The sequence below is a fragment of the Triticum dicoccoides genome, chromosome 1B (assembly GCF_002162155.2).
Source record: "Triticum dicoccoides isolate Atlit2015 ecotype Zavitan chromosome 1B, WEW_v2.0, whole genome shotgun sequence".
Classification (NCBI taxonomy): Eukaryota; Viridiplantae; Streptophyta; class Magnoliopsida; order Poales; family Poaceae; genus Triticum; species Triticum dicoccoides.
The window spans coordinates 448665621-448689810 of record NC_041381.1 but is presented as its reverse complement, the minus strand read 5'-3'; the positions used below and the strand labels follow the sequence as shown (position 1 = coordinate 448689810).

General features: G+C 43.5%; 2 protein-coding genes across 3 annotated transcripts; one reads left to right on the top strand and one right to left on the bottom strand.

The window, feature by feature from the left end:
- Nucleotides 1-2474: 2474 nt before the first annotated feature.
- LOC119340459 lies at nucleotides 2475-6193 on the bottom strand. 2 transcript variants are annotated; one of them, XM_037612378.1, is made up of 9 exons: nucleotides 5949-6193; nucleotides 5790-5842; nucleotides 4942-5013; nucleotides 4712-4768; nucleotides 4325-4406; nucleotides 4140-4235; nucleotides 3756-3793; nucleotides 2881-3108; nucleotides 2475-2586 (listed from the first exon to the last, which is right to left on the bottom strand). In XM_037612378.1, the coding sequence occupies exons 6-9, from the start codon at nucleotides 4170-4172 to the stop codon at nucleotides 2532-2534; spliced, it is 354 nt and encodes a 117-aa protein (XP_037468275.1). In that variant the 5' UTR covers nucleotides 4173-4235; nucleotides 4325-4406; nucleotides 4712-4768; nucleotides 4942-5013; nucleotides 5790-5842; nucleotides 5949-6193; the 3' UTR covers nucleotides 2475-2531. The 2 variants fall into 2 exon arrangements, with proteins under 2 accessions (XP_037468275.1, XP_037468267.1); XM_037612370.1 differs by having other exon boundaries at nucleotides 4140-4406.
- Nucleotides 6194-13360: 7167 nt separating this feature from the next.
- On the top strand, nucleotides 13361-18022 carry LOC119340448 (DNA primase small subunit-like). Its single transcript, XM_037612360.1, has 17 exons — nucleotides 13361-13525; nucleotides 13669-13822; nucleotides 14624-14674; nucleotides 14753-14928; nucleotides 15027-15104; nucleotides 15201-15312; nucleotides 15455-15539; nucleotides 15614-15665; nucleotides 15746-15807; nucleotides 15898-16013; nucleotides 16135-16256; nucleotides 16438-16506; nucleotides 16597-16654; nucleotides 16960-17033; nucleotides 17145-17193; nucleotides 17334-17413; nucleotides 17667-18022. Exons 2-17 carry the CDS (start codon nucleotides 13714-13716, stop codon nucleotides 17727-17729), a joined length of 1356 nt encoding a protein of 451 aa, XP_037468257.1. The 5' UTR covers nucleotides 13361-13525; nucleotides 13669-13713; the 3' UTR covers nucleotides 17730-18022.
- Nucleotides 18023-24190: the final 6168 nt, after the last annotated feature.

The following is a 24190-nucleotide window of genomic DNA, read 5'->3' as shown; positions in this document are numbered from 1 at the left end:
TTATCATTTACCTACTCGAGGACGAGCAGGAATTAAGCTTGGGGATGCTTGATACGTCTCCAACGTATCTATAATTTTTTATTGTTCCATGCTATTATATTACCCCTTTTGGATGTTTATGGGCTTTATTTTTACACATTTATATCATTTTTGGGACTAACCTACTAACCGGAGGCCCAGCCCGTATTGCTGTTTTTTTGCCTATTTCAGTATTTCGAAGAAAAGGAATATCAAACGGAGTCCAAACCGAATGAAACCTTCGGGTGCGTGATTTTTGGAACGAACGTGATCCAGTGGACTTGGAGTGCAAGTCAAGAAGCTGCCGAAGCCTCCACGAGATAGGAGGGTGCGCCCCCCTATAGGGCGCGCCCCCTGTCTCGTGGGCCCCTCGGGCGTCCACCGACGTACTTCTTCCTCCTATATAAGCCTACGTACCCCGAAAACATCCAGGGAGAAGACGAAACACAATTTCCACCATCGTAACCTTTTGTATCCGCGAGATCCCATCTTGGAGCCTTCGTCGGCGCTCCGCCGGAGGGAGAATCAACCATGGAGGTCTTCTACATCAACATCCTTGCCCATCCGATGAGTTGTGAGTAGTTTACCACAGACCTACGGGTCCATAGTTATTAGCTAGATGGCTTCTTCTCTCTTTTTGGATCTCAATACAATGTTCTCCCCCTCTCTTGTGGAGATCTATTCGATGTAAACTCTTTTTTTGGTGTGTTTGTCGAGATCCGATGAATTGTGGGTTTATGATCAAGTTTATCTATGAATAATATTTGAATCTTCTCTGAATTCTTTTATGTATGATTGAGTTATCTTTGCAAGTCTCTTCGAACTATCAGTTTGGTTTGGCCTACTAGATTGATCTTTCTTGCCATGGGAGAAGTGCTTAGCTTTGGGTTCAATCTTGCGGTGTCCTTACCCAGTGACAGAAAGGGTTGCAAGGCACGTATTGTATTGTTGCCATCGAGGATAACAAGATGGGGTTTATATCATATTCCTTGAGTTTATTCCTCTACATCGTGTCATCTTGCTTAATGCGTTACTCTGTTCTTATGAACTTAATACTCTAGATGCATGCAGGAGTCGGTCGATGTGTGGAGTAATAGTAGTAGATGCAGGCAGGAGTCGGTCTACTTGTTGCGGACGTGATGCCTATATACATGATCATGCCTAGATAATCTCATAACTATTCGCTTTTCTATCAATTGCTCGACAGTAATTTGTTCACCCACCGTAATACTTACGCTATCTTGAGAGAAGCCACTAGTGAAACCTATGGCCCCCGGGTCTATCTCTTATCATATTTGCTTCCAATCTACTTTTATTTGCATCTTTACTTTTTGCATCTATATTATAAAATACCAAAAAAATATTTATCTTATCATACTATCTCTATTAGATCTCACTTTCGCAAGTAGCCATGAAGGGGTTGACAACCCCTTTATTGCGTTGGTTGCGAGTTCTTTGTTTGTTTGTGTAGGTGCATGGGACTTCTGAGGAGCCTCATACTGGATTGATACCTTGGTTCTGAAAACCTGATGGAAATACTTACGCTATTATTGCTGCATCACCCTTTCCTCTTCAAGAAAAACCAAAGCAAGCTCAAGACATTGCAAACATATACACATATCCTAGGTGCGAAGAGTATCTTAACCACGGCTCTGGTTTTAGCTGAAACTTGCTTTTTTAGATATAGCAGTAAATAAAAACACAATGAACATCTGAATAAGAATTTATTCTTCTGAAATTAATATGGCATGGGACTGTTGTGGACAATGATGGAACATTTATGGTTACACAGTTTTCAGAAATCTTTTTCATTGTCATAGTGGATCTTAGGGAAAATGGACTTTCAATCAACTTCATAGTGGATCTTAGGGGAAAATTTCCTATGCCACTACAACACCGACAAGTGCGACCTGTTTTCGTCAAAACAATATTACCAATTCTTTTGGTTGCAATGAAACACCGAAAACCTGGCTCGAGTACATTTGAACAATAACATTGTCGGCTATCTACATACCTGTAAAATTACATACTCATATATCAAGCTTTCAAAGTATAAGTATTTTTCAGGTCTAGACAGTTCAAGCGACTGAAAGAATATTATCCTTTTTAGTTAAAATTAAATAGCTTAATCTTCTATCAGATTTACATGGGCCTTAGGGTATAGAACAGACTTATAGTTGGATAGTAATTCGTGAAAATAGAGTAACCAGTGATAATCAAATCCATTACTGCATCAAGGTACTTCTTTCACATGATCATGCCATAAAGGCATTCCAGATTTGCATAAGAAAGGTAGGAAACTCCTACAAAGCAGCAAGCAAAACACCCAGATTCAGAGCAGCTGAGAACGAATAAATTCAGAAATACATAATTAGTAAACATTGAGATTGCACGTGTTCTATTGCTACCTGCCTTCTCTTGTTAAGTAACTCATTCAAAGACAGATATTAGCTCACTGGTGGTGGTGTTCTAGATGCTCGTCCCTTCTCACATTGGGCTCTCTGAATAAGTGATTATGTATTACCAAATCCAATGATGGCTAGCTCCATGAAGATCACACATGTACCACTACAAGCAAGCAAGCCAGCTGTTAGATCTATTTGTCCATATAAGATAGGAGTAGGAATACATGCATATCCTGCTATATGTCATTAAAAATTTCATTTTTCAAATATGCTAGCCTGCTAATTGCATTGGGACAAATTTGTAGAAGAAGCTAATCAGGGCATCTCCAATGCAAGAGTGCTTGTTCAGCACTTAGGCAATAAAAAATAATAATAACGGAAGTAGCATCGATCTAGCAGTCTGCGACAAATGATGCATGTCAAAACGCAAAACAGATTAACCAAATGAACTACTTACGTTGGGAAGATAGTGGAGAAGGTTGGGGCGGAAGGAAACTGGCCACCTGCACGGACAGAGTCGATGGACGGAGGAACATAGTAGTCGATCGCGGGCGAGACAAAGACGGGCGCGTCGGCCGACAGGCGGCGTGTGCCGTCCCCCTGGTGGCGGGAGAGCAGCACAAACTCCTCCGCGGAGGGGTTCAGCACGTCACTCTTGTACTCCTTGGCCTTGGCCGCCTTTAATCTAAAATAGTACCAGTTTTTTAGAACAATCTTAAAAGCTACCTTAGGGCTGCTTGGAAAAAAATTGCATCTGTGGAGACGTGAAAGGAGGCAAGTCCTTAAATAATGTCTACTCATTCAGGTTAGTGATCAGGTGGCTACAACCGCAAAAAAATGGGGCTTGCTTGGCAATAAAAATAGGTATTCCATAGAACAAGGGGTTGTTGTTTGTTTAAATGGTATTTGCAGTCATAAGGTTGTTAGTTTAACAAATACATGTATACATGTACGCCTACAATCTTACAGTTTGCAGCACATACAGCAAGCAAATATACAGCAAAAGTTTAGTTCTGAATTTTGGCAAACAACATAAAGAAATCATATTATTACCTAACAAATACACGTGTACATGCACGCCCAGAAAGCTTAAGTTTATAGGACACGTAGCGAGCAAATATACAGCAAAAGTTCAATTCTGAATTTAGGAAAACAACATCCAGAATTCATATTAGTAACTAACAAATACACGTGCACATGTACGCCTAGAAAGCTTAGAGTTTACATGACACACATCGAGCAAATATGCAGCAAAAGTTCACTTCTTAATTTCCTTTAGGATTGGGGAAGCCGAGAGAGACTGGAAACAACATGTATGTCTAGAAAGCTTACATGACCTCTATAAAGCACTTCTGAACAGGGTTGCTTATCTGCACATACACAAGATACACTCAGACATCATCAAAACTATATTACTTGCATTTATTGCCCATGTATGCATAGCAATAGAACTACAACAGGCGGTATCACACACTGGTCTACTGATCACGAAGACACCCTTCATCTTTTGTTGCAATGACAGTTTGAAGGAAATGACACATAGAAGCACAGTCCTATACATAGAATAACCTGACAAAAACTTGACAAAATCCTAGGCCCTCCCTGGTCAATTTGCACCAAAAACACTGGAGCAACCTAAGGAAAATAAATACATCAAACATGGCAACCCAACACACCAAATTTACCAGAACAAAGAATGTGAAACTTTATTAACACCTCATGTACATCAACACATCCCCTTCTCCTCATGATGGTTTGGTACCAAGATACCTTCCGGTGTTGGGGTTTGACCTCGTCTTCTCTTTGCCTGTACTTGTGTTTTATGTCAAAAGCAAGACCGAATAAATTATTCGGATCTGAAGAACACGAATAGTATGGAATATTAATAATGGTGGGCATACAAGGTTCAGGTAGCATTGCTTCAATCTTAGGATGTGTATCTTCTGAATTTGATGCCAAACAACTACGGGTGTCAGCCTACTCCTGTGAACAAAAAATTTCAAACAAGAGCACTCAAATATTCATCTTGGAAGGGTCATCTGTACATAATAATTCCATGTACTGATCTATCAGAAGGAGAACGGACAGCCTCTGTTCACATGACCAATACCATATACTGATCTATCAGACCAAAAGGTAAAAACAAAAACTTCTAAGACCTTCATTTACAAATGTAGCTTTGCTCAGTGGGTAAGAGGAGTACAAAATCATGGCATGTGCTCTACTACACAGAAAAATCCGAAAATGCAGGAATAGGTGTGACTGTGTTCAAGAGAGATATAATTCACCGTGCTCTTCTTGATCAAACTCTTCCTAGAAATTCTTCTTATAGTCTCCACAAGTAACTAAAAGTTGAGGAATCAAAATAAGATTATCAGAGAACCTGAGAATCAAGCAGTAAAAACTGAGAAAAAAAAGATGCGGACGTAGGTGGGCAACCTAGATCGGAAAGGAGTGGGAAGCGAAGGGGAAACAAAAGATGTGTTACTCTAGAAGATTTGTGGAAATAAAACATTACCTCAGCTCAGTTGAGTGGTACAAGAAATTGGATGTCCGTGCGAGCTTCTCCAGCTTGTCTTGCTTCATTTTTCTGCAGAAACAAAACACCAAACGACATGTTATTATGAAGTTGCAGCAGATTGTGTAGAGCATAAACAACAGCAAGAAAGCACTGGAACTGTACCAATCTACCTGTATTGGTCCTGAGTCATGAGTTATGGCAGGATTTACTCTCTAAGATTATCCAACACAGGGAGGGGAGGATAACCAGCTGCAGCTCGGGCAGCAAAGCACGTAATCCCCTATAATGGAATTAGGTTCGTTCATTTTTTGGTGGGAGAAACTGTGATGTCTCTAGCCCCTTTTATGTAAATTATGCTCTATATAGTCTTATTACAGTTATATAGGATGATACACCAGAAGGAATTGTGCTCTGCGCAGATTCTCTATAGTGGTGTGACTAGCTGGTTTAGAGGCAGATTGGCATACAAAAGCATATAATATGTTTCTGTTTCCATTTTCTAGATGGTGCACCAACCTTTTTGAAGCTCACATCATTTCTTTGTAGCACAGTTTTCTACCCTTGAGCATATTCACGAGTCTTAAATCTTCAGTTGGCATCAAGTGGGTAACATAGTAAAAGCACCAAGTACCCTTCATGACACTCAAATATAATGCCCTAAGCCTTATAAATCTTGACCAACGTTATAATAACGATGAAAACAACAAGTCATACAGGCAGGCATTGGTTGGCACTGATATGGAAGCCACATTAGCATCCGTAGGAGCAAACAAAACATCAAACCTTGAACAAAACAACACATAGAAACGAGAGAGGGCCATAGGGAGGCGTGGAGGAGAAAAGACCTTGAGCTGCTGTTGTTCCTCTCCATGTCTGGGCGTCATCCTCCTCTCCTTCCCTGCATCCACCAACAAAACAGAGCAAACAGGGAGGCATGAGGGGGAAACCACATCCACGGCTGCCGAAAAGAACCAAACAGAGAGGGGGGAGAGGGGAGGGGGCACCTTGAACTCTAGTGGCTGGATGCCAGCACCGTGGAGGTCGAGGTTCAGGTGTAAGAAGCCCTCGACGGCGGCTACCTAGGTGGCTGGGTGCGCCCCTCCTACTGCTCCTCCTCCTCGAGCACGACAAGGTCGGTGACTGCAGTGCGAGAAGAAGGCCATGCTCCTGTATCCTGCTGCTCCCCTCCTGTCTCGAGGGCGAGCTCCTCCTGCCGAGGCCGGATCAAGGCTGACGGGCGCCAGCAGAGCACGGGGTGGCGTGTGAGTGGCATTGAATATTCTGTAATATATGTGTGGATGTGAACCTACTTAGGTTTGACAGCAGATACGTTTATGTTCAGTACTATTTATGTGTTTGTGGTTGGTAGTACCAGTTGGGTGTTTGAATGCGTCTATGATGCCTGAAAACATGGCAAATATAGTTGATCAGACACGGTTAGTGAAAGTAATTGTTTTGTTTTTTTGTTTTTTTGGGCAACTGCATGATATTTGACATGGTAACTGCATAACATATAACATGGCAAACGCAGTTTATCTAACATGGCAAATGCAGTTCATAAAACATGGCAACTGCAGTTTTGTCTCACATGGCAACTAGATATCATTTCACATGGCAACTGCATTTTCATTACACATGGCAAACTATAGGTGATTTCACATGGCAACTACGATTTCATGCTTACAATGTACCCAGTTGCCTTTTTTCAATAGATCAGCATGTCAAAAAACAGAAACAAAATGCGTGGTCCAAAAACGGAAAATCTGCGCGATGGCAGATTAGTAGAAATCACATGGCGGATTCAATGGAAGCTGCATGGCAGATTTAGCAGCACATATGTGGCATGCATGCCATTTCTTTCAAATTCTGTTGTCCACCAATAGTCATTCTCGAATTTTTAAAATCCTGACCATATACCTTACAAAAGATGTCACCAGCACCTAAGTTACAATCCTCCACAGTTGCTTTTATGAATTGCCCGCCCCTTTCTTTGTTTTCCTGTGTTTTGCTTGAATTTCCAACCCCGATTTGTATCTTATCTCTTTTGGACGCCCTTTTGTGATGGAACGGGGCAAGTTCTTGACCTGGGTTTGCGTGCTTGCTGTTCCAGATCCTACCTCCGAGTTTTTAGATGACGGACCCGTGGACGAAGGCACACTTGAGGTGCGGGGAACCTGTGTAAGGCTTCTTCGGCCTTCCTCTTTTTGGTCTCATCAAGCTCTCTTTTCAGGGCTTTCCTGTGTTTTTCTGCCACTCTCGTTGTCGCATCACTCTTGCATGCTTCATCTATTAGTTCAGCATAGTTCTTGGTCAACACAACGTGCCTCACGGCTTCCATGGTTGCCTCCGGTCTGTCATCATGCACGACCAAAACTGCATTTGATGTTTGTGGCCCCAACACATCATCAGCGTCCCAAGACCATCGCCGCCTTATGAAATGGCGGGGCAATCGCGTGACCGCATGCATGTCCATTACTTTCAATATGTGACAGCACACAATCCCGTCGCGTTCGAATTTGCAGCATTGGCAGTAGCATCCGTCTTCGTTTATCGTGGCTTTCACATAGTAGTTCATTCCCTTGTCCGGGTCTTCAGGTTCTGAATCCGACATGCCCAATAGTGAACACACCTTGAACGTATGTTCGTCCACCTGGTAAGCCGTGTACATGTTGGCATGCTTTATTTATTCCTGGAATCTGCATGTTTTTTGTGTTTTGTTAAACTCTTATATGATGTTTGTAGCACCTTACGTTTATGTAGGCCGTAACATAGCAAAACATATATCTAAAACCAATGATGGCAGTGAAATCCTGTTTTTTCATACATCTGTTCTTGTGTTTTTTGTTTCCATATGGCAACTGCACGATATTTTTCACATGGCAAAATGCATAACATTTTGAATTGGCAAATGCATTTCATTTAACATGGCAAATGCAGTTTATAAAACATGGCAAATGAAGTTTTGGGCCACATGTCAACTACATATCATTTTCATATGGCAACTACAGTTCATTACACATGGCAACTACAATTCAACACACACGGCAACTACATTTCATTACACATGGCAACTATAGTTCAACCCACATGGCAACTATAGATCATGCTTAAACTGTACTAAATGGCTATTTTCAATAGATCAGCAAGTCAAAAAATCTGGCAACTGGATTGCATTCTATATGGCACCTACTATCTTCATGCTTGTGCAAATAAGACGGTATCATAATCGACTTACTTGTTAAAAATCTTGTTGGTATATATCTTGCTCATCTGCCTCTCCATTGGCAAATGTGTTAGCAATTTAGGCTGCTTGAGTGTGGTGTTCACCTCTTGCTGTAGCTCAGATCCCAGTATTTTCTGTTGCAAAGCTGTGTATTGCTTGGCAAACTGCAACAATAAGTTGACAGGGCTCACGTACCGCTTCAAAACAGCGTTGAACCCCTCGCTGCGCTGCGTAGTCTGTAGAAATGGGAAGAAGCACTGCATGAAGTAGGCTGGCACCCAGTACATTCGCTTCTCCCACAGGCCAGCAAGTGTCTCATTGTCTTGGACTTGGTATGTTTCAATCATAGCCGTCCAACTCCGTTCAAACTCCTCCATCGTCAGGTTGTGGTCCACGCACAACTCGAATGCCTTGTGCAGCTCTGGATGGTCAGCAAAAAATGGTCCTAGCGTCTCCTCAGCCTTTTTAATAACATGCCACCTCCAGTGCATGTGCACTGCCAACGGAAAGACCTCCCCTATGCCTGCACACATGCTAAAATCCTTGTCTGTTATTATGTTCATCGGAGCAAGTCCATCCATGCACTCCAAGAATGTTTTGAACAGCCAAGTGTAACCATTCGTATCTTCATTCCGAACGAGTCGGCAACCGAACTACAACGACTGATTGTGGTTATTTATTCCTATGAATGGAGTATCTTGTACATATTAGCGAGATATGTCGCGTCGAATGATATGCAATCACGGAAATATTTGTACGCCCTTCTTGCAGCACCATCCACCCAATACATGTTTCTGACATGGTCCTCATCGTCCAATCTTATCCTGTAGAAGAAATCAACATCTTCTTTTGCTTTCTCTTCAAAGTAGGCTACCGTGGCTTCTATGTCAGCCAACCTGCTCTCTCTACGGTACTTTGCCTTTAGGTTTGTGACATCTGCTAGTATGTAGGGCATGCTACTCAGTATACCATCTCCGCTGTGGATCAGGGACAGTATTTGGACCATTCTTGATGGACCAACGTTACAATCATGTAGCAACTTTACGAATTTCTTCTCGAGGGGGCAGAATCCTCTGTGGGTGCTCAGAAATTTTACCAGATCAAATTTCTTTATGAGTTTGTGGTTGTGTTCATCGAAATAGTCGGTGACCACCCACTGTGCTCCATCTGCGTTTAGCTTACACCGGACATGGCATTCTGTCTTGACAATGATACCTCTCTTTTGTTCCGGCACGACAGGTGCAACACCTTTCCCCTTCTTGTTCCTTCATGCCTTGTAGCACCTTATCTCACCTCTGTTGTACTTGTTAGTTTTTTTAGTTTTCCTATGGTATTCGGTGTTCACCGCAAATCCATGGAACATTGCATATGTCTGGTAGAATTCCTTGGCATCTTCAAACGAATCAAATCTCTGCCCGACATATGGTGGCTGAGGTACCATGATTTCTGATTGCCCATCTTCTTCACCCACTTGTGCTTCATCATCAGTTTCATCATTCACTTTAGTATTGGCAGCTGTTTTCATCTGCTTGAGTGTTGCTTGTGCTGGTGTGCAAAAGTGTGCTTGTCGATATTGCTGGAATGATTGCCATTTCTGACACTGATTCTGCATTGTTTGTGGCAGGACTGTTGACTGGCTGGTGGAACGCTTCTTCCGTGTGCTCAGAGGTTCCCGCAGTAGATGTCCCCCCGCCGCTGTTGATTGTAGTCGAAGGCCCTGCAAAAAAATAGGTACATGTGTAAGCATTGCTTGAATGGAAGGTTTATCGTAACGGAATATAGCAACTACATCTGATTTGGCAAGATATCATTCATACAACAAGCCATGACATCTGCATCTGGCCATGCATGGCAACTGCAGTTTTTCAGCCATGGCAGCTACATTCAACAACCATGGTAGCTACTGTTGTCAAGACATGGCAATCAACATCTTTAGCATCAAAACATGCATTCTAGGTGCACGTGTCCACTTGGTAGCACTTTTGTTGTTTTCCGCCACCACCATGACAAATCCACTTTCCTCCATGCTTTTCCACAAAAGCAAATGCACTATTGTTTTGCTAGTTCATATATTTTTTACCTTGTTATGCCGCATGTGCTAACCGCATCTGGTTTGTCATTCCAATTTGATGTTCTCTATCTGCAATAGCGTTGGCCTGCACTGTGAAGCTTGCCACGAGATGTTTGCCGATGTGGTTCCGCCATAACAACCTGTGATCATTTAGCAGTTGGTCAATGCATGACAACTGTAGTTTGTACAACATGACACGTGTAGTAGTTCAACCATGCCACACAGATTTTTGTTCACACTTGTCATCCACAGTTGTTTAGACACATGCAATCACATTTGATTAGGCATGGCAACTAGAATTGATTTGCCATGGCAACTGCATCTGTCCATGCATGGCAACTATAGTTGTCCAGGCATGGCAAATGCAATTGTACAGGCATGGCAACCAAGGAATAGCACTGTAGTTGTACAGGCATGACAAATGCAGCTGTGTATGCATGGCAATTGCAGTTGTCTAGGCATGGCAAATGCAGCTGTCCAGGCATGGCAACTGCGTCCTGGCAAATCACCACGAAACCCCCAATGTCACCTATGTTCATTCTCCTGAATCACTGCCCACAAATTCACTTCATACGTCTCACCTGTGTACGACGTTGATGGCAGGTACATGGTTGCCACGTGCTACATGAAGGCCCTGCGTATTTCCATACAACTCGTAAGTCTTTGCCATCCTTGCAAGTTTAATTTCATGTCCACATCAGTATGTTTATTTTTCGTATGCGTTACCTTGATTTGCCACACTAGCTACTTAAAGTTGGTCGCCCGTGCATCTGTCAGCGTTAGCGCCCTGTGCCTAAACTTACCATGGTATCCCCGTGTGCGTTGTTGTGTCATAAGAACCTGCGAAAAATGACATTGTAGGACATAAGTAGAATGCCATCTTCCTCATCACAAATATGGCAACTGTCCCTTCTTTGATCATGCATCGTACCTATGCTCGCCTACTACTCTAGCAGTGGCAGTAACGGCCCTGCGGAAATGAGTTAACCGTACTCTGCTGCATCCTAAGGGGGCGTTTCTGGCCTTTGAGAAAACCAAGGATCAGTGCCGTCTTCATGATTCATTTTCCCTTCTTTTTCTCCCCACTGTGTTTTTCAGTCACTGCATGAACAAGAACGCATCAATATCCGCAAAATGCATTCTTACTGTTTGCACATACAAGAAAACACGGCAATCTTATCACATTTCTTGCATAGACAACCAACACATCATGGCATGTAGGACATGCTCATTCATTCTCTTTTCTAAAATCTAGATGCCAACTATCATTTTGAACCGATGGCAACAGCGAACATAATATGATGGCAAGTAACAACACAATATTGTGGCAGCTGACGACAAAGATAGGTGGCAACTAACATTAGAAACATGTGACAATTATTTTCCTCCCTCTCTATGCACCACCCAAATCCCTCCCTTCTTCCCCCTATTTTTTAGTGACGGAAATACTAATGCCCACACGTGTGGGTGTTTGCATCTCACCCACACACATGGATCAACGTCGGTTTGTGTTTGCACAAATCTTGGCATGTTTTGTCAGATTTTTTATGCCATGTAGGATGGGGTTGGTGTGTGGGCATTAGAGAGTTCGTCCACACGCCCGCAACACTCGGTTTGCCAGCTGCGCTGTGTGGGCGAACTAGTTTCTGCCCACACAGCCACCACCTAGTCCACGCGCGTGTGGGCGAACTGCTTTTCGCCCACACGACACTTGTACGTTGTTGGATGGCAACTGTAGTTACACGTATGTGGCAACTAGGTAAACACACGTGACAACTATGATTCGTTGCTAGACGGCAACTGCAGTTGCATGTATGTGGCAAACAGATAAACACACATGGCAACTGGATTAACCATACATGACAATTATGATTAGACCACACGTGGAAACTAGGTAAACACACATGACAACTACTGTTTGACTATATGTGGCAAGTAGTTAATCACTCACGACAACTATGGTTTGATTACACGCAACAACTCCCAAAAATTAGAGATGGTAACTATAGTTAACCAAAACAGATAGAGTTGCCATGCTTTTACAACTACATTTGCCATGCCGGATAACTACATCTGCCATCTCGGATGGCAACTAAATCGTCAACCCGCGGGTACCTAACGTAGCTGCGCCAGGATGTGTGGGCATTTTTGCTTCGTGCCACACGCGGGGATGGAGATGAATATTACTTGTTGGGCGTGTGGCACGAAGTAGCTGTGCCCACACGTGTGGGCAATTATAATGTTCGCCCACACACAGCCCGTGTGGCCTGCCTCCTACTCATGCCACACACGGTTTGTGGGCGGATGTCTATATGCCACACGTGCGGGCGTTATCGGCGTCCTTTAGTGATTCCTACGCATTCTTATGCATCAACTATTCGCACCAACCCAACCCAGAAGCTTAGCTCAACTCTAGGATAGAATATGGCAGATCTGGCGTACTTTGGTGGGAAAATTTGAATACACACAAATCCGTGGTGTGTTTTGTCATGACATCGTGGATAGTCGCCATGTTCATGGGCAATCTGCAATTTCAATTTTCTGGACAGAAGAAGGACGAGAAACAGGAGGAGATCGGAGATCGACCTGTTAGCTTGTCGTCGCGGGGGTTGGGGGTGGGGGGTGGGGAGGCGCTAGAGATCTGGTCCGGTTGCCACGGCAACCAGAGAAGGAAGACGATGGAGGTAGGGGATCGAGAGGTAGGAGATGACGACGGCAGGTCGGAATGGGGTTGGAAGGCAGGCCGGGACGACGGGTGCGTTAGGTCGTGCGGGCAGCGCGGTCGATCGTCCTGACGTGTGAGCGATTTGTGGCACACACCGGACGTGCGGGCTGTGGCTGCGTGCGCCCGGACGCCGTCGTGCGGGTGGGGTCATCTCCGTGCCAAACAGGGCATGCGACACAACCGCACTAGATGCCACACGTGTGGCAGTTATCGGCGTCCTTTTTTTTTACATGAATCAAGTCCTTTAAATATATGGGCTTGGATCAGCCACAAGCCCGGATGGGCGATAGGCTGCTCTTCCCGGCCCGGTGGGCTCGCGTTGGCCATCCAAATACCGAATTCCCAATTCCCATAAATACACACTGATGGCAGCCTCTTGGCGCCAAACCGCGTCCCTTTTCCCGCCACCTCCCCTTCCCCGCGCCGCCGTATCCCTTCCCTCCCTCGCCGCGCCCCATCTCCACCGAGCGAAAGAAGCACACACGAGAGGCGACGGGGAGAATCCCTCGGTGCCAGTGGCAGGCGAATCCCTCGGCGGCCGGCGAAGGCGACGACGACGCAGGTGATTTCAGCTGTCCAATCCGCTCTCCCTGGCCTTCCCTCCTCTGTCTCCCCTGTGCTGCGCCTATTCTCCCCCATCTCCCGTGTCGCCTCTTGTCCTCCTCTACCCGACCAATCTAATACATCCACTCATTCTTTGACTAGGTTATTCTTCTTCAGCGCGGAAGATCGATCCAGTCCTCGTCTGAAATGGGGGATGAGAGGGTCGATGCCATGGAGATTGATGGGCAGCAGCGGCAAGAAGTCGCGGCCGCTGTGCCGGACGGCTTCAACGCCGACTACCTCCGAATCTACTACGGTAAAGTGCCGAAGTGATTTATTCCATCCTAGATCCCAATTTGTGGGATGGTTTGGGGGAAATAAGCTGAAATGGGAGGTAGATCTGCATTTCCTTGCACTGCGTTAGTGACGTAATACCAGAAGTATGGTGTGAGATTTCACGCAAAGGTTGTTTTGCTGCATTTTTTTCCAGTTGTGTGGATATTTCAAGTTTTTCTAAAGAAAAACATCAGGAGACTTTCGTACTGCATAAAAACTCTAAGTCAAGGTTATTAAACAAGAAAACACTAAGAAAAAGAGAAACCCAGTCTGTGAGCTGATTAGCATACTTCTTGAACTGTAGACAACTACGGTCAGCTCTTGTTTAATAACCTTTCAAAGGTCGTTTCTAACTCTTCAAATGCTGAAAGATGCAACAGCTGTAATTCTCATTTGGAAGGCCACCTGCAGATTGATCTTTTGGTCTACGAAGAACCTTCGATAGATGCCGTATGTGCCCTCTGTTTGAGCAAACTAAATCCCAGCATTTGATAGAAAACAGGGCAAGAACAGACCAATTGGAATTCTTCCATTGACAATTATTTAATGCACGATCATAGTGTTATTGTTATGTCTTTATGCCTCAAAATGTGGAAGCAACTTTCTAAAAATTCTCAGCTCTAAAAGTTCTTTCCTACGAATTTCTTGTGCTTGCTTCCTCACATTTTTTTTGGCTTGTGATTAGGTTCAAACTCAGTCTCTTTTGCCCCACTGTAGATGCTGGTTAACCAAAAATAATCTTACAAACCATATAGTGCTGATGACTATATCACAATTGCAGGAAAGCTCTTCCCATATGTTGATTTCTTCAAGTGGCTTGCATACGGAAATGGTATGTGATCATACCTTCACTGCTTCAGTAAGATGCTAACTGTCTTGCTCTTTGTTAACTGAATATTGTTTTCTGTAGATGCAAAGCATCCTGGATGTGACCAGTCATACATTGGGCGTCGGGAGCTTTCGTTTACACTGGAGAATGACATCTATCTGCGGTTTCAGTCCTTTGATAGTGCAGCTGAACTAGAGACTTCTATCAAGGAGAAGTGCCCTTTCAAGATTGATATTGGACCTGTCTACAGCGTAGATGTATGATATAGCATCATTAAACATTCAATTGTTTCTCTTGATTTATTTTCTGTATTATGACCTGTGTGTTATTGCCCAATGAAAATATTTTTTTGTAGCCTGCAAAGCGACATGCCTATGCCCAGTCTGGTAATAATGTCTTTGTACCAGTGGAAAGGGAACTTATTTTTGATATAGTAAGAAACATGCCATGTTATTTTCCTCCTTATAAGCGCGCGTCCTGTTATCTTTGTGCAACTGTAGCTAAGTGTGAACGTTGTCAATACTCCCAGGATATATCTGATTATGATGATGTTCGCTACTGCTGCTCTGGAGCTGACACCTGTCTGGACTGCTGGCCTTTAATGACAATTGTCATCAAAATCCTGGATACTTCACTTAGAGGCATGTTATTTCGTTATGCAACTACTTTGCACGCTGCATTCACATGATGCTATGAAGATTCTGGATAATTAACTGAGGTGCAGAATCTTTAACTCTCTTGGTTTGCTTCACTGTAATAACTGTAGAAAGTATGTTTTTGCAGGTGATTTTGGTTTCAATCACATATTGTGGGTATATAGTGGTCGCCGTGGTGTCCATTGCTGGGTTTGTGATAGTAGAGCAAGAAAGTAAGTTTAAGAGAACCTTTTCTTTGTTTCCTTGGTTTGATGATCGTGAAACTCATCTTTATTATTTCTGTCAGGCTAAGCAATGAACAAAGGTCTGCAATTGCTGACTACTTCCGTGTCTATAAGGTGGTATTTATTAATTCATAACTCCAGAAGCCCCTGAGCCATCTTTCTGAAATTTGTTGACCTGTATTACTCTTTCTTAGGGTGGCGAGAATTCACTGAAGAAAGTTTCGTTGACTGGGCCTGTCCTTCACCCTTTCCTTGCGTATGCTCTAACCATCTCTCTACTTGCATACCGTGTTAGTATGAATTGTGATGTACAAATTGGTTATACTGAAACTTTATGCTTCTGCAGACGGTCATACACCGATGTTCTGAAATGCTTCTTTGAAGACAAGCTGTTACATAGCCAACAACTATTTGCATCCGAGGAGAGGTGCCAGAAGATACTTGAACTTATTCCAGACGAAAGTAAGAAATAAAACTTTAATCAGCAGAGATGATGTTCTTCAAATATCACTGTTATTGACCATTTCTTGTTCATAAAGTATGAAATGTGTTTTATACCATCCTGAGAGGGCGTGTTTTCTAGATGTTGCTAGTGAGCTCCATGATAAATGGCAAGGAAATAGACGATCCTCCATCTCAAAAGAAGATGTGAATGCAGCAAGATGGGAGCAGTTAAAGACGACCTTGCAGTCAGGAAAGCACAAGGTTAATGTTTAATCGCCTGTAGTCCTATTCACTTCTATTGCATATGTTCCAGTTATCAATTGGTATATATTTTTTCTTCAGTTTCCGTCAGGATGAGTTGTGCAGTTATTCACTCTGATTTTTAAATTACAATTACATCTTATAATTCAGCTTACCCTGACGTATTATTTCTACATCTCAGACGCAGGGGCTTCGTAGATGTGTAGAAGAGATTGTCTTCTCGTACACGTATCCTAGACTTGACATGGAGGTAACAGCAAAATTATACCGATCCATGTTCGTAGCAAGGGAAATATTGAAGTATTTTCTGCCTATTAATTAAACTGTTGTTGTATATCAGGTGTCAAAGCACATGAATCATTTACTGAAGGCCCCCTTTTGCATACACCCAAAGACAGGTAGAAAACCTGAATAGGTTTCTGATTTTAGTTAAATGTAATATGGTGTGAATTTGCATGCATGAAAAAGGCAGCATGAAGCTTTTTGTCCATTGGAAGTTCTATTTTGTCTGTTCTGTGAAAGATACACACTTCTAAAATATATGCATCCACTTAATACCTACAATTATGCTTTCACTTTGCTTGGTTTTGAAGGACTCAACCATGTTCTAATTTGATTATAAAAATATGTTTCTTTGTACAGCTGTCTGAATGATATTTTTGTCACCTCACTACTTCTAACAGTTGTTTTATTGTATCCCCAGGGCGTGTTTGTGTTCCAATCGATCCCAACAATTGTGAAGATTTTGATCCTACGGCTGTTCCAACTTTATCACAGGTATCTTGTATAGAGTGAAGCATAAATATATAGTATGTGTTCAAAATGTATGTGTGCCTGTTGATGCGTCATGATGTGTCCTGACTTGCTGAAACTACCATGCATGGCCAGCTGTTAGGAGAGCTCAATGCGGCTGGTATGCAGATTGATTCTGAGAACGGTAAGTGACTACAAAACTTCTACCTGTCCTGGTTTGTGCTAAGGCGCATAATTGTAGAACTTGCAAATGACATCTTCTCGTACCATACAGCCTATTTTGCACCCCCCCCCCCTCTCTGACAATCCTGCTTTGAATTGCAGATTTGGAGAGAACATCCCTTGAAAAGTACATCAGATTTTTCAGAACGTCCTTTCTTCAACCGATGCTGAAAGCTTGCAAGGTATGTGTTCTCTGCTGCTACTCCCTTCTTTCCAAAATATTTGAAGTTCTAGGTTTGTCCTGAGTCAAACATCTTTAAGTTTGACCAAATCTATTCAGAATCATACCAACATCTACAACACCAAATTAGTTTCATTAGATTCATCGTAAAATATGTTTGATGTTGTGGATATTAATGTATTTTCCTATATACATGTTCATGAGGCACCCATTTCTATTTGCTGAATGCCAGCTTTTGCCATGCAATTCTGCAGGAGGAACTGGAAGCCGCTTATAGTGCAAAGCTCCAACAGTCCAAGAATACCTTGAGCTGGTAAAAGCTCAATGTACAACGGAGACAGTGCCTCTCTCGCATGGGCAGCCTTCTTCTTTTCCGAGAGGTGCCTACTCCCCGAGTTCATCTAGGGCACAGGTCATTCATCCTATTTGTTGCTCTACGGGCGAATGTGTAACTGTTCAGCTACCGCTGTGTCTCACAAGCTCAGGCTCGAATGCATTGTTACCAGCTTGTTCTTGCGTGGTGTCTATGTTTGAAGCTGTTAATCTTTGACGAACAAATGGTGCTGCGCTATTGCATAGAGCCTACCGTTGCAAGCATATTACTGACTAATACTCCTCTGTAAATTAATATAGTGATCTAAAAGGTCTTGTATTAATTTATAGAGGGAGTACATTGTATCAGCTATTCTTGTTATGCGGCACTATATGGGCCATGAGGTCTTTGACTTACGACAGAGGACGCTCGAGTTTTAAAATAGAGCATCCACAACCGGACCCTTCCTCCCCAAACATTGATAACCCAGTCACAAAATTGTCATCCAATCAGACCTTCAAAGCCAGCCCAAACGTGATTTGGGGGCGCTTGGATGGTGTTTGCCTCCAAATTGACCAAGTCCACCAAATGCCCTTTTCTCGTGCCCGTCCTCCCTTCCCATGCATATAAGCCGGCGTCCACCTCCGACTTTGCTCCATGTTTGTGCCGTCGTCCTTGTCTACCATCCGATTTAGCCAACTTAGATGTCGACGTCAAGTACCCCTTCCCCCATTGCTGCCATGGTTGATCTTCAGCTGACTTCATGGGGTTTTGACCATCATCACTTGCAAGATGGAGAACATTGCTTGGTGGGAGCAGCGCGAATTTGCCTAGTCTGGTTGTAGATGCTTTGACCCATCCGTGGACAGTGTCGGTGGCCCCTCATTTGTCCTACGTGCCCTATCCCGTCACATCCTAGTTGGTTACGTACAAGGAGACAAGGAGAATGGGTCACCTCGACGTGGCCCTCTGGTGAACTGACATGGGGTCCCGGCCCGCCCCACTTGTTCGAGAGACGACATGGTGAGAGCCCCCCTATCCGAGACACCATCAGTAGCCCCTGAACCGGTTTTCAAGCTTGGGATGCTCCTCAGTTTTTTGAGATGTTCAGATGTTCTTCATCTTCAGTCGCTGATCTTGGGAATTAGTTGAACGAGTTCTTCTGTATCCAATTTCTTGAACGCTTAATTGTATGTGAGGTGTTTCATGCCCACCTTGGTTTCTACCAAGCTCTTCATTATTTCTGTGCGTCTCCGGAGGACGGAAATATTCCCACGCATCAATAGTCATTAAGTATTCCCGTGCTTGGCGTGTCATGAGGATCCAATCTCTCACCATCAGCTCAGACCGATCCCATCCATCAGTCCACGTGGTTGCGAGGTGCTTATGTCGATGGTCAACATACATGCAGACGTGTGTAAGGACCCCACCATTGTCACGTTTTATCAAAAAAGTAATTGTGCGCCTCGATACGATAATTAATAAATCGCCTCCTCAATTCCCATGTGTGATTAACGCATGACATGGGAAAATGTGGGAGTTACTGCCACGCGACATATTTATCCCGCTGACGCTTCGCGTATTACTCCACCCATAAAAGGCCAGGGGCGAGGAGGAGCCAAGTTATGCTCTCATTCTCCCTAATCTTCCTCTTCATCTTCGAGTTCTTGCACCCCGAGCATTCTTCATGCGCCCGAGCTCAAGAACTTCCGCCCGTTCTTTCTCCACCTCTTTTTTGACCATGGCCGGAGAGGGTAGCCAGACCTAGGCAGGGAAACCCCCCAAGGCTGGCAAGAAGACATCGGGAGAGCCATGAATTGCCTCCCAAACAAGCGGAAGGTAGAGGACCAACACGATGACGGCGGACCAGTTGTCCTCGGTCGGTTGTCTGCTAACACCGGAGATCGCTCCTGTTCGCTCTGCTTCCATCGCCAGGGACGGCATTTTTTACTCTGTTAGGGTGCCCCAGCCATGTATAGGCGAACGGGTATGTTTCGTCTCCCATCTCCTACATAGTTTGCGATTACCAATTCACCCCTTCCTCCGTGACAACCTCCATTTCTACGGCCTTCAGTTCCACCATCTTGCCCCAAACTCCATCCTCCACATCTTGCGCTTCATAACTTTCCGTGAAGCTATCCTGTGTCGTGAGACCAAATTTGGGCTCTGGTGAAGTTCTTCACTGTCAATCCCTAGAACAACGACTCAGAGGTGTGCGAGTGCGGGGGAGCCTCAATCAGCAAGATCCAGGGCGCTGGGTGGCTAAAGGGGGACTTCATCGACACCATCAAAAACTGGCAAGAGGAGTGGTTTTACATCTCGGATGTGTCATTGGCAGACCCTCCTTGGTCCCGAATAGTCACCCCTGTAGGATCGGAGTATATCAACCAGAGGGGATGGGTGAATGGGAGATTTAAAATTTCTTTCGAAACTTAAATACTCCCAGCACAACACAACGGAGAACTAAACAAATGCAATTCTATGAAATAAAACTATTTCTGAAACAAAATTATTTCAAAAAGAAACATGCAAATCTACTGGGAAGTAGTAATCAAAATAACGTTGAAGAGAATGACAAGGTAGCAATAGATAAATAATCGATGACCATAGAAACATAGAAACAAATCACCTTCAGCATAGTAGAAACATAAAGAAAAACATGTATATACACAACATTGTATTGGTTCAGATAAACAACTTGGAAGATAAACACTCATAGTGTACAAATAGATACCTATCGAGGACAAAGAACACCGAATATAAACCACTAAAAGAATTGCAGTAGAGTGGATGTGACCAGTGGTGCTCGATGACGACATATGATGTAGGGTAACTCAACCCAAAATAAAAAACGTCCTACGCACCACCCCAGGACCACTATGAAGATGCATACAAGGTTAGATCTGATCATTACCAACTCGTAGCACATCAGAAGAAGAGTTGGCGAAGTTGTTGGTGCAAATTCCCACAACTAGGATTTATAACCTCCCAACCGCAATAATTTTCTCCATCGAATAGTCCCTCGGATAGAAGATCGAACGTACAATCTCTCTACCCGGTTGCACACATACGGTGTCACCGATCCAACAGCGCTTCACCGTCAGAACTAATCCTTGTTAGAGACTAGGAAACCTTGCGGTGCTACAAAACTATTTCATGTAGTAGCTAGAGAGAGAGAGAGAGGGGGAGGGGAGAGATCATTGCATACCATTTGGCGAGAGTTCAAAGGATCAAGTTGGAGTGTGTTTGGAGGGATCCCTCCACCTCTAATCACTAGATATATGATCCTCAAGTGTGTGACCCTGTAGGTTCGGTGAAGTATAAACATGACTGGAACATCTTCCGATCAATGATCAATGTCGGGACCGTTGACATCCTTATTGACCCCTATACCCACATGAATAAATATTTGAGTGAACCTTTAGTTACTTTGTGATATTCTTGTTGCTTCATGATATGTTACAAAAACTGATGTGAGATTTTCCGGCATCCCCGTGAATCAACAACTTGTTCACTATGTCAGTTTCCTCGTTACCGACTTTTTTCTCTTTTCTTGTTCCCATGTTTCGGCATCCCTGTGATCAAATCACATTGTGTCTGTCTAGACGATGATGGATATTGTCACACCGAGAGGGCCCAAATAATATCTCTCCATCGCCATAGGAGCAAATCTTAGTCTTGAGGTCTAGTCCCTTGTCATACTTTTTTGTGAACCCGTAAGCTGCCGAATTGCCACCATGTTATGGATGACGTTTGACAAACCCAAAGTTCATGAAGCATAAGGAACTCAATACTCTCATGGTCTAAGGAATTATGAAAACATTTGACCTTCTCTGTGTTATAACCCATTAACTTTGCGATAGATGGATCTCATAGCATAACAACAATTGGGTCGGTTCAATGCAAACGTTCTCCTAACATTGTGTCCTGAAAGTTGTCGGCATTGACATGCCCATGATTAGGAAAATAGAACCATCATGCGACACTCGAGCTAGTCTTAGAGGCAATACTGGGAATCAATTTTACCGTTTATTATTCCACACGTGCACATGATTATTACTCCAAGCTTCGTGGTTATTGCATACTCGAGAACCATTGCAATTGTAGCACAAAATATAAAAAATAATTACAAACTTGGAGATAAACATTAACTTTTATTATTGCATCTAGTGCATATCTCCTACAACTGATTTGGTAGACCATTTCACTCTACTTCAAAAGAGCTACGTTTGGTTGGAGGGACTTGTGATTGAGCACATGAGATAAACTCTCTCTGTCCTATTCTCCTCAATGACAAGTTCTTGAAACTTTTGTTGATTTACTCATGGTAGATTCTTCTCAGAAATCTCCAAATGTTCAACATAATTTTTCTTCCATGACTACAATTACTGTTGGCCACTCTTCGCAAATCATAATGACTTATGGTTGCTAAAGACTTTGACTCGGTGACAATAATTACTCTTCGTCACTCGAGCAGACGTCTAACCGTCTAGAGAGTTGTAGATCTCAAGAGTAATAGGCGCAAGAACTCTCAACTCAAATCTACTCTAATGCTCAACCACTATCTAAGTTTTTGGCTCTTGATTTTCTCTCTGTGGATTTAAACTCAAATCACTTGGAGAGGGGTGCTCAATCAATCTTCTCAGAATCTCAAGCGGAGCAACCAACGAACAACATTGGTGCGGGGTGGCTATTAATGGCCGCAGCCTTCGCACGAGAGAAATGACCATTTTGTATACACGATCCAACCAATAGCCAGCCGACACGTTTCCAAGGGTCAGATTTTGAAAGCACCCAACAACTTTACTTGAGGAACAAGTAAAGCTAACTCCTCGGTTCAAAACATTTCTCTCGCGGCCCAGAAGATCATCAAATCTGGCTGAAAAGTAAATGTCTTGAAGCACATAGATATTTCTCTCAACGCTCATAGGATAGGTTTTGGTTAAGCATCACAACATACACAAGTCTCCAATTACTTATACCCCTCTTGATAGTACATTTGTCCTATGAAAGTGCAACTAATCCCTGAGTGGTTTTGGTAATTCTTAACAACATATAGTTCATTGAAATAATGCTATTTCAAGATAATCATTTCAGAAAGTTCAATGATTGGCATGGCTTGGACTAGAGATGTGGACCCCTCAAAATGCAAAGGACATATATTGGCAAAAAGCTCAAGACTCTACATTTTCATTTTAGTGATCCAAGATCACATTGAGTCCATAGGAAAGCCAATACTATTAAAATGGGATGAGGTGTTGCTTAATGGGTTACTTGCTCAAAATGCTTAGTGATATGCTCCAAAACCCTCAACCACTTTCTCATTTCCACATATGTCCCAAACCTAAAAGTCAAATTCGGTCCCACCAATTTGATCTATCCGGCGCCACCGAGTTTCATTTGACATAACCACTGCCACAAACCCTAGTTATTTTGGTCTCATCGATAGGGATCTCAGTCTCAGCGAGATGGGGTTGCAAACTATCTGTTTCCCTTTTGTAACATTTCGGTCTCACCAAAAGAGCAGATGGTCCCACCGAGTCTGCATTGCAAACTCCCCATTTCCTTTTCGTAACACTTCGGTCTCACCGAAGTGAGCGAATCGGTCCCGCCGAGTTTGCCTGACCAACCCTCTGTGTACCTATTGCTGAAATCGGTCCCACCAAGTTTATGCGATCGGTCACACCGAGATTACGTTATGCCCTAACCCTAGCATATTGGTCCCACCGAGATGACTATATCGGTCCCACCGAAAATCCTAACGTTCACATTTTTACCTAAATCGGTCTGACTGAGTTTGATGATTCGATCCCACCGAGTTTGGGAATCTGTGTGTAACGGTTAGATTTTGTGTGGAGGCTATATATACCCCTCCACCCACTCTTCATTCATGGAGAGAGCTATCAGAACAAACTTACACTTCCACTACTCATTTTCTGAGAGAGAACCACCTACTCATGTGTTGAGGTCAAGATATTCCAATCCTACCACATGAATCTTGATCTCTAGCCTTCCCCAAGTTGCTTTCCACTCAAATCATCTTTCCACCATAGCCAAATCTGTGAGAGAGAGTTAAGTGTTGGGGAGACTATCATTTGAAGCACAAGAGCAAGGAGTTCATCAACAACACACCATCTATTACCTTTTGGAGAGTGGTGTCTCCTAGATTGGTTAGGTGTCACTTGGGAGCCTCTGTCAAGATTGTGGAATTGAACCAAGGAGTTTGTAAGGGCAAGGAGATCTCCTACTTCGTGAAGATACCCTAGTGAGGCAAGTCCTTCGTGGGCGATGGCCATGATGGGATAGACAAGGTTGCTTCTTCATGGACCCTTCGTGGGTGGAGCCCTCCGTGGACTCGCGCAATCGTTACCCTCCGTGGGTTGAAGTCTCCATCAACGTGGATGTACAATAGCACCACCTATCGGAACCATGCCAAAAATCTCCATGTCTCCCAATTGCGTTTGC

What these genes read in the sequence shown, in the direction of transcription:
- LOC119340448 (XM_037612360.1), top strand. Translation starts at nt 13,714, where the DNA reads ATGGGGGATGAGAGGGTCGATGCCATGGAGATTGATGGGCAGCAGCGG. An exon ending in TGAACTTATTCCAGACGAAA is followed by an intron (nt 16,014 to 16,134) that starts GTAAGAAATAAA and finishes CGTGTTTTCTAG; the next exon opens with ATGTTGCTAGTGAGCTCCAT. An exon ending in TTGCATACACCCAAAGACAG is followed by an intron (nt 16,655 to 16,959) that starts GTAGAAAACCTG and finishes TTGTATCCCCAG; the next exon opens with GGCGTGTTTGTGTTCCAATC.
- LOC119340459 (XM_037612370.1), bottom strand. Translation starts at nt 4,340, where the DNA reads ATGCTACCTGAACCTTGTATGCCCACCATTATTAATATTCCATACTAT. An exon ending in GATGTGTTGATGTACATGAG is followed by an intron (nt 3,794 to 4,139) that starts GTGTTAATAAAG and finishes GTGTATGTGCAG; the next exon opens with ATAAGCAACCCTGTTCAGAA. An exon ending in AAGTGCTTTATAGAGGTCAT is followed by an intron (nt 3,109 to 3,755) that starts GTAAGCTTTCTA and finishes GTACTATTTTAG; the next exon opens with ATTAAAGGCGGCCAAGGCCA.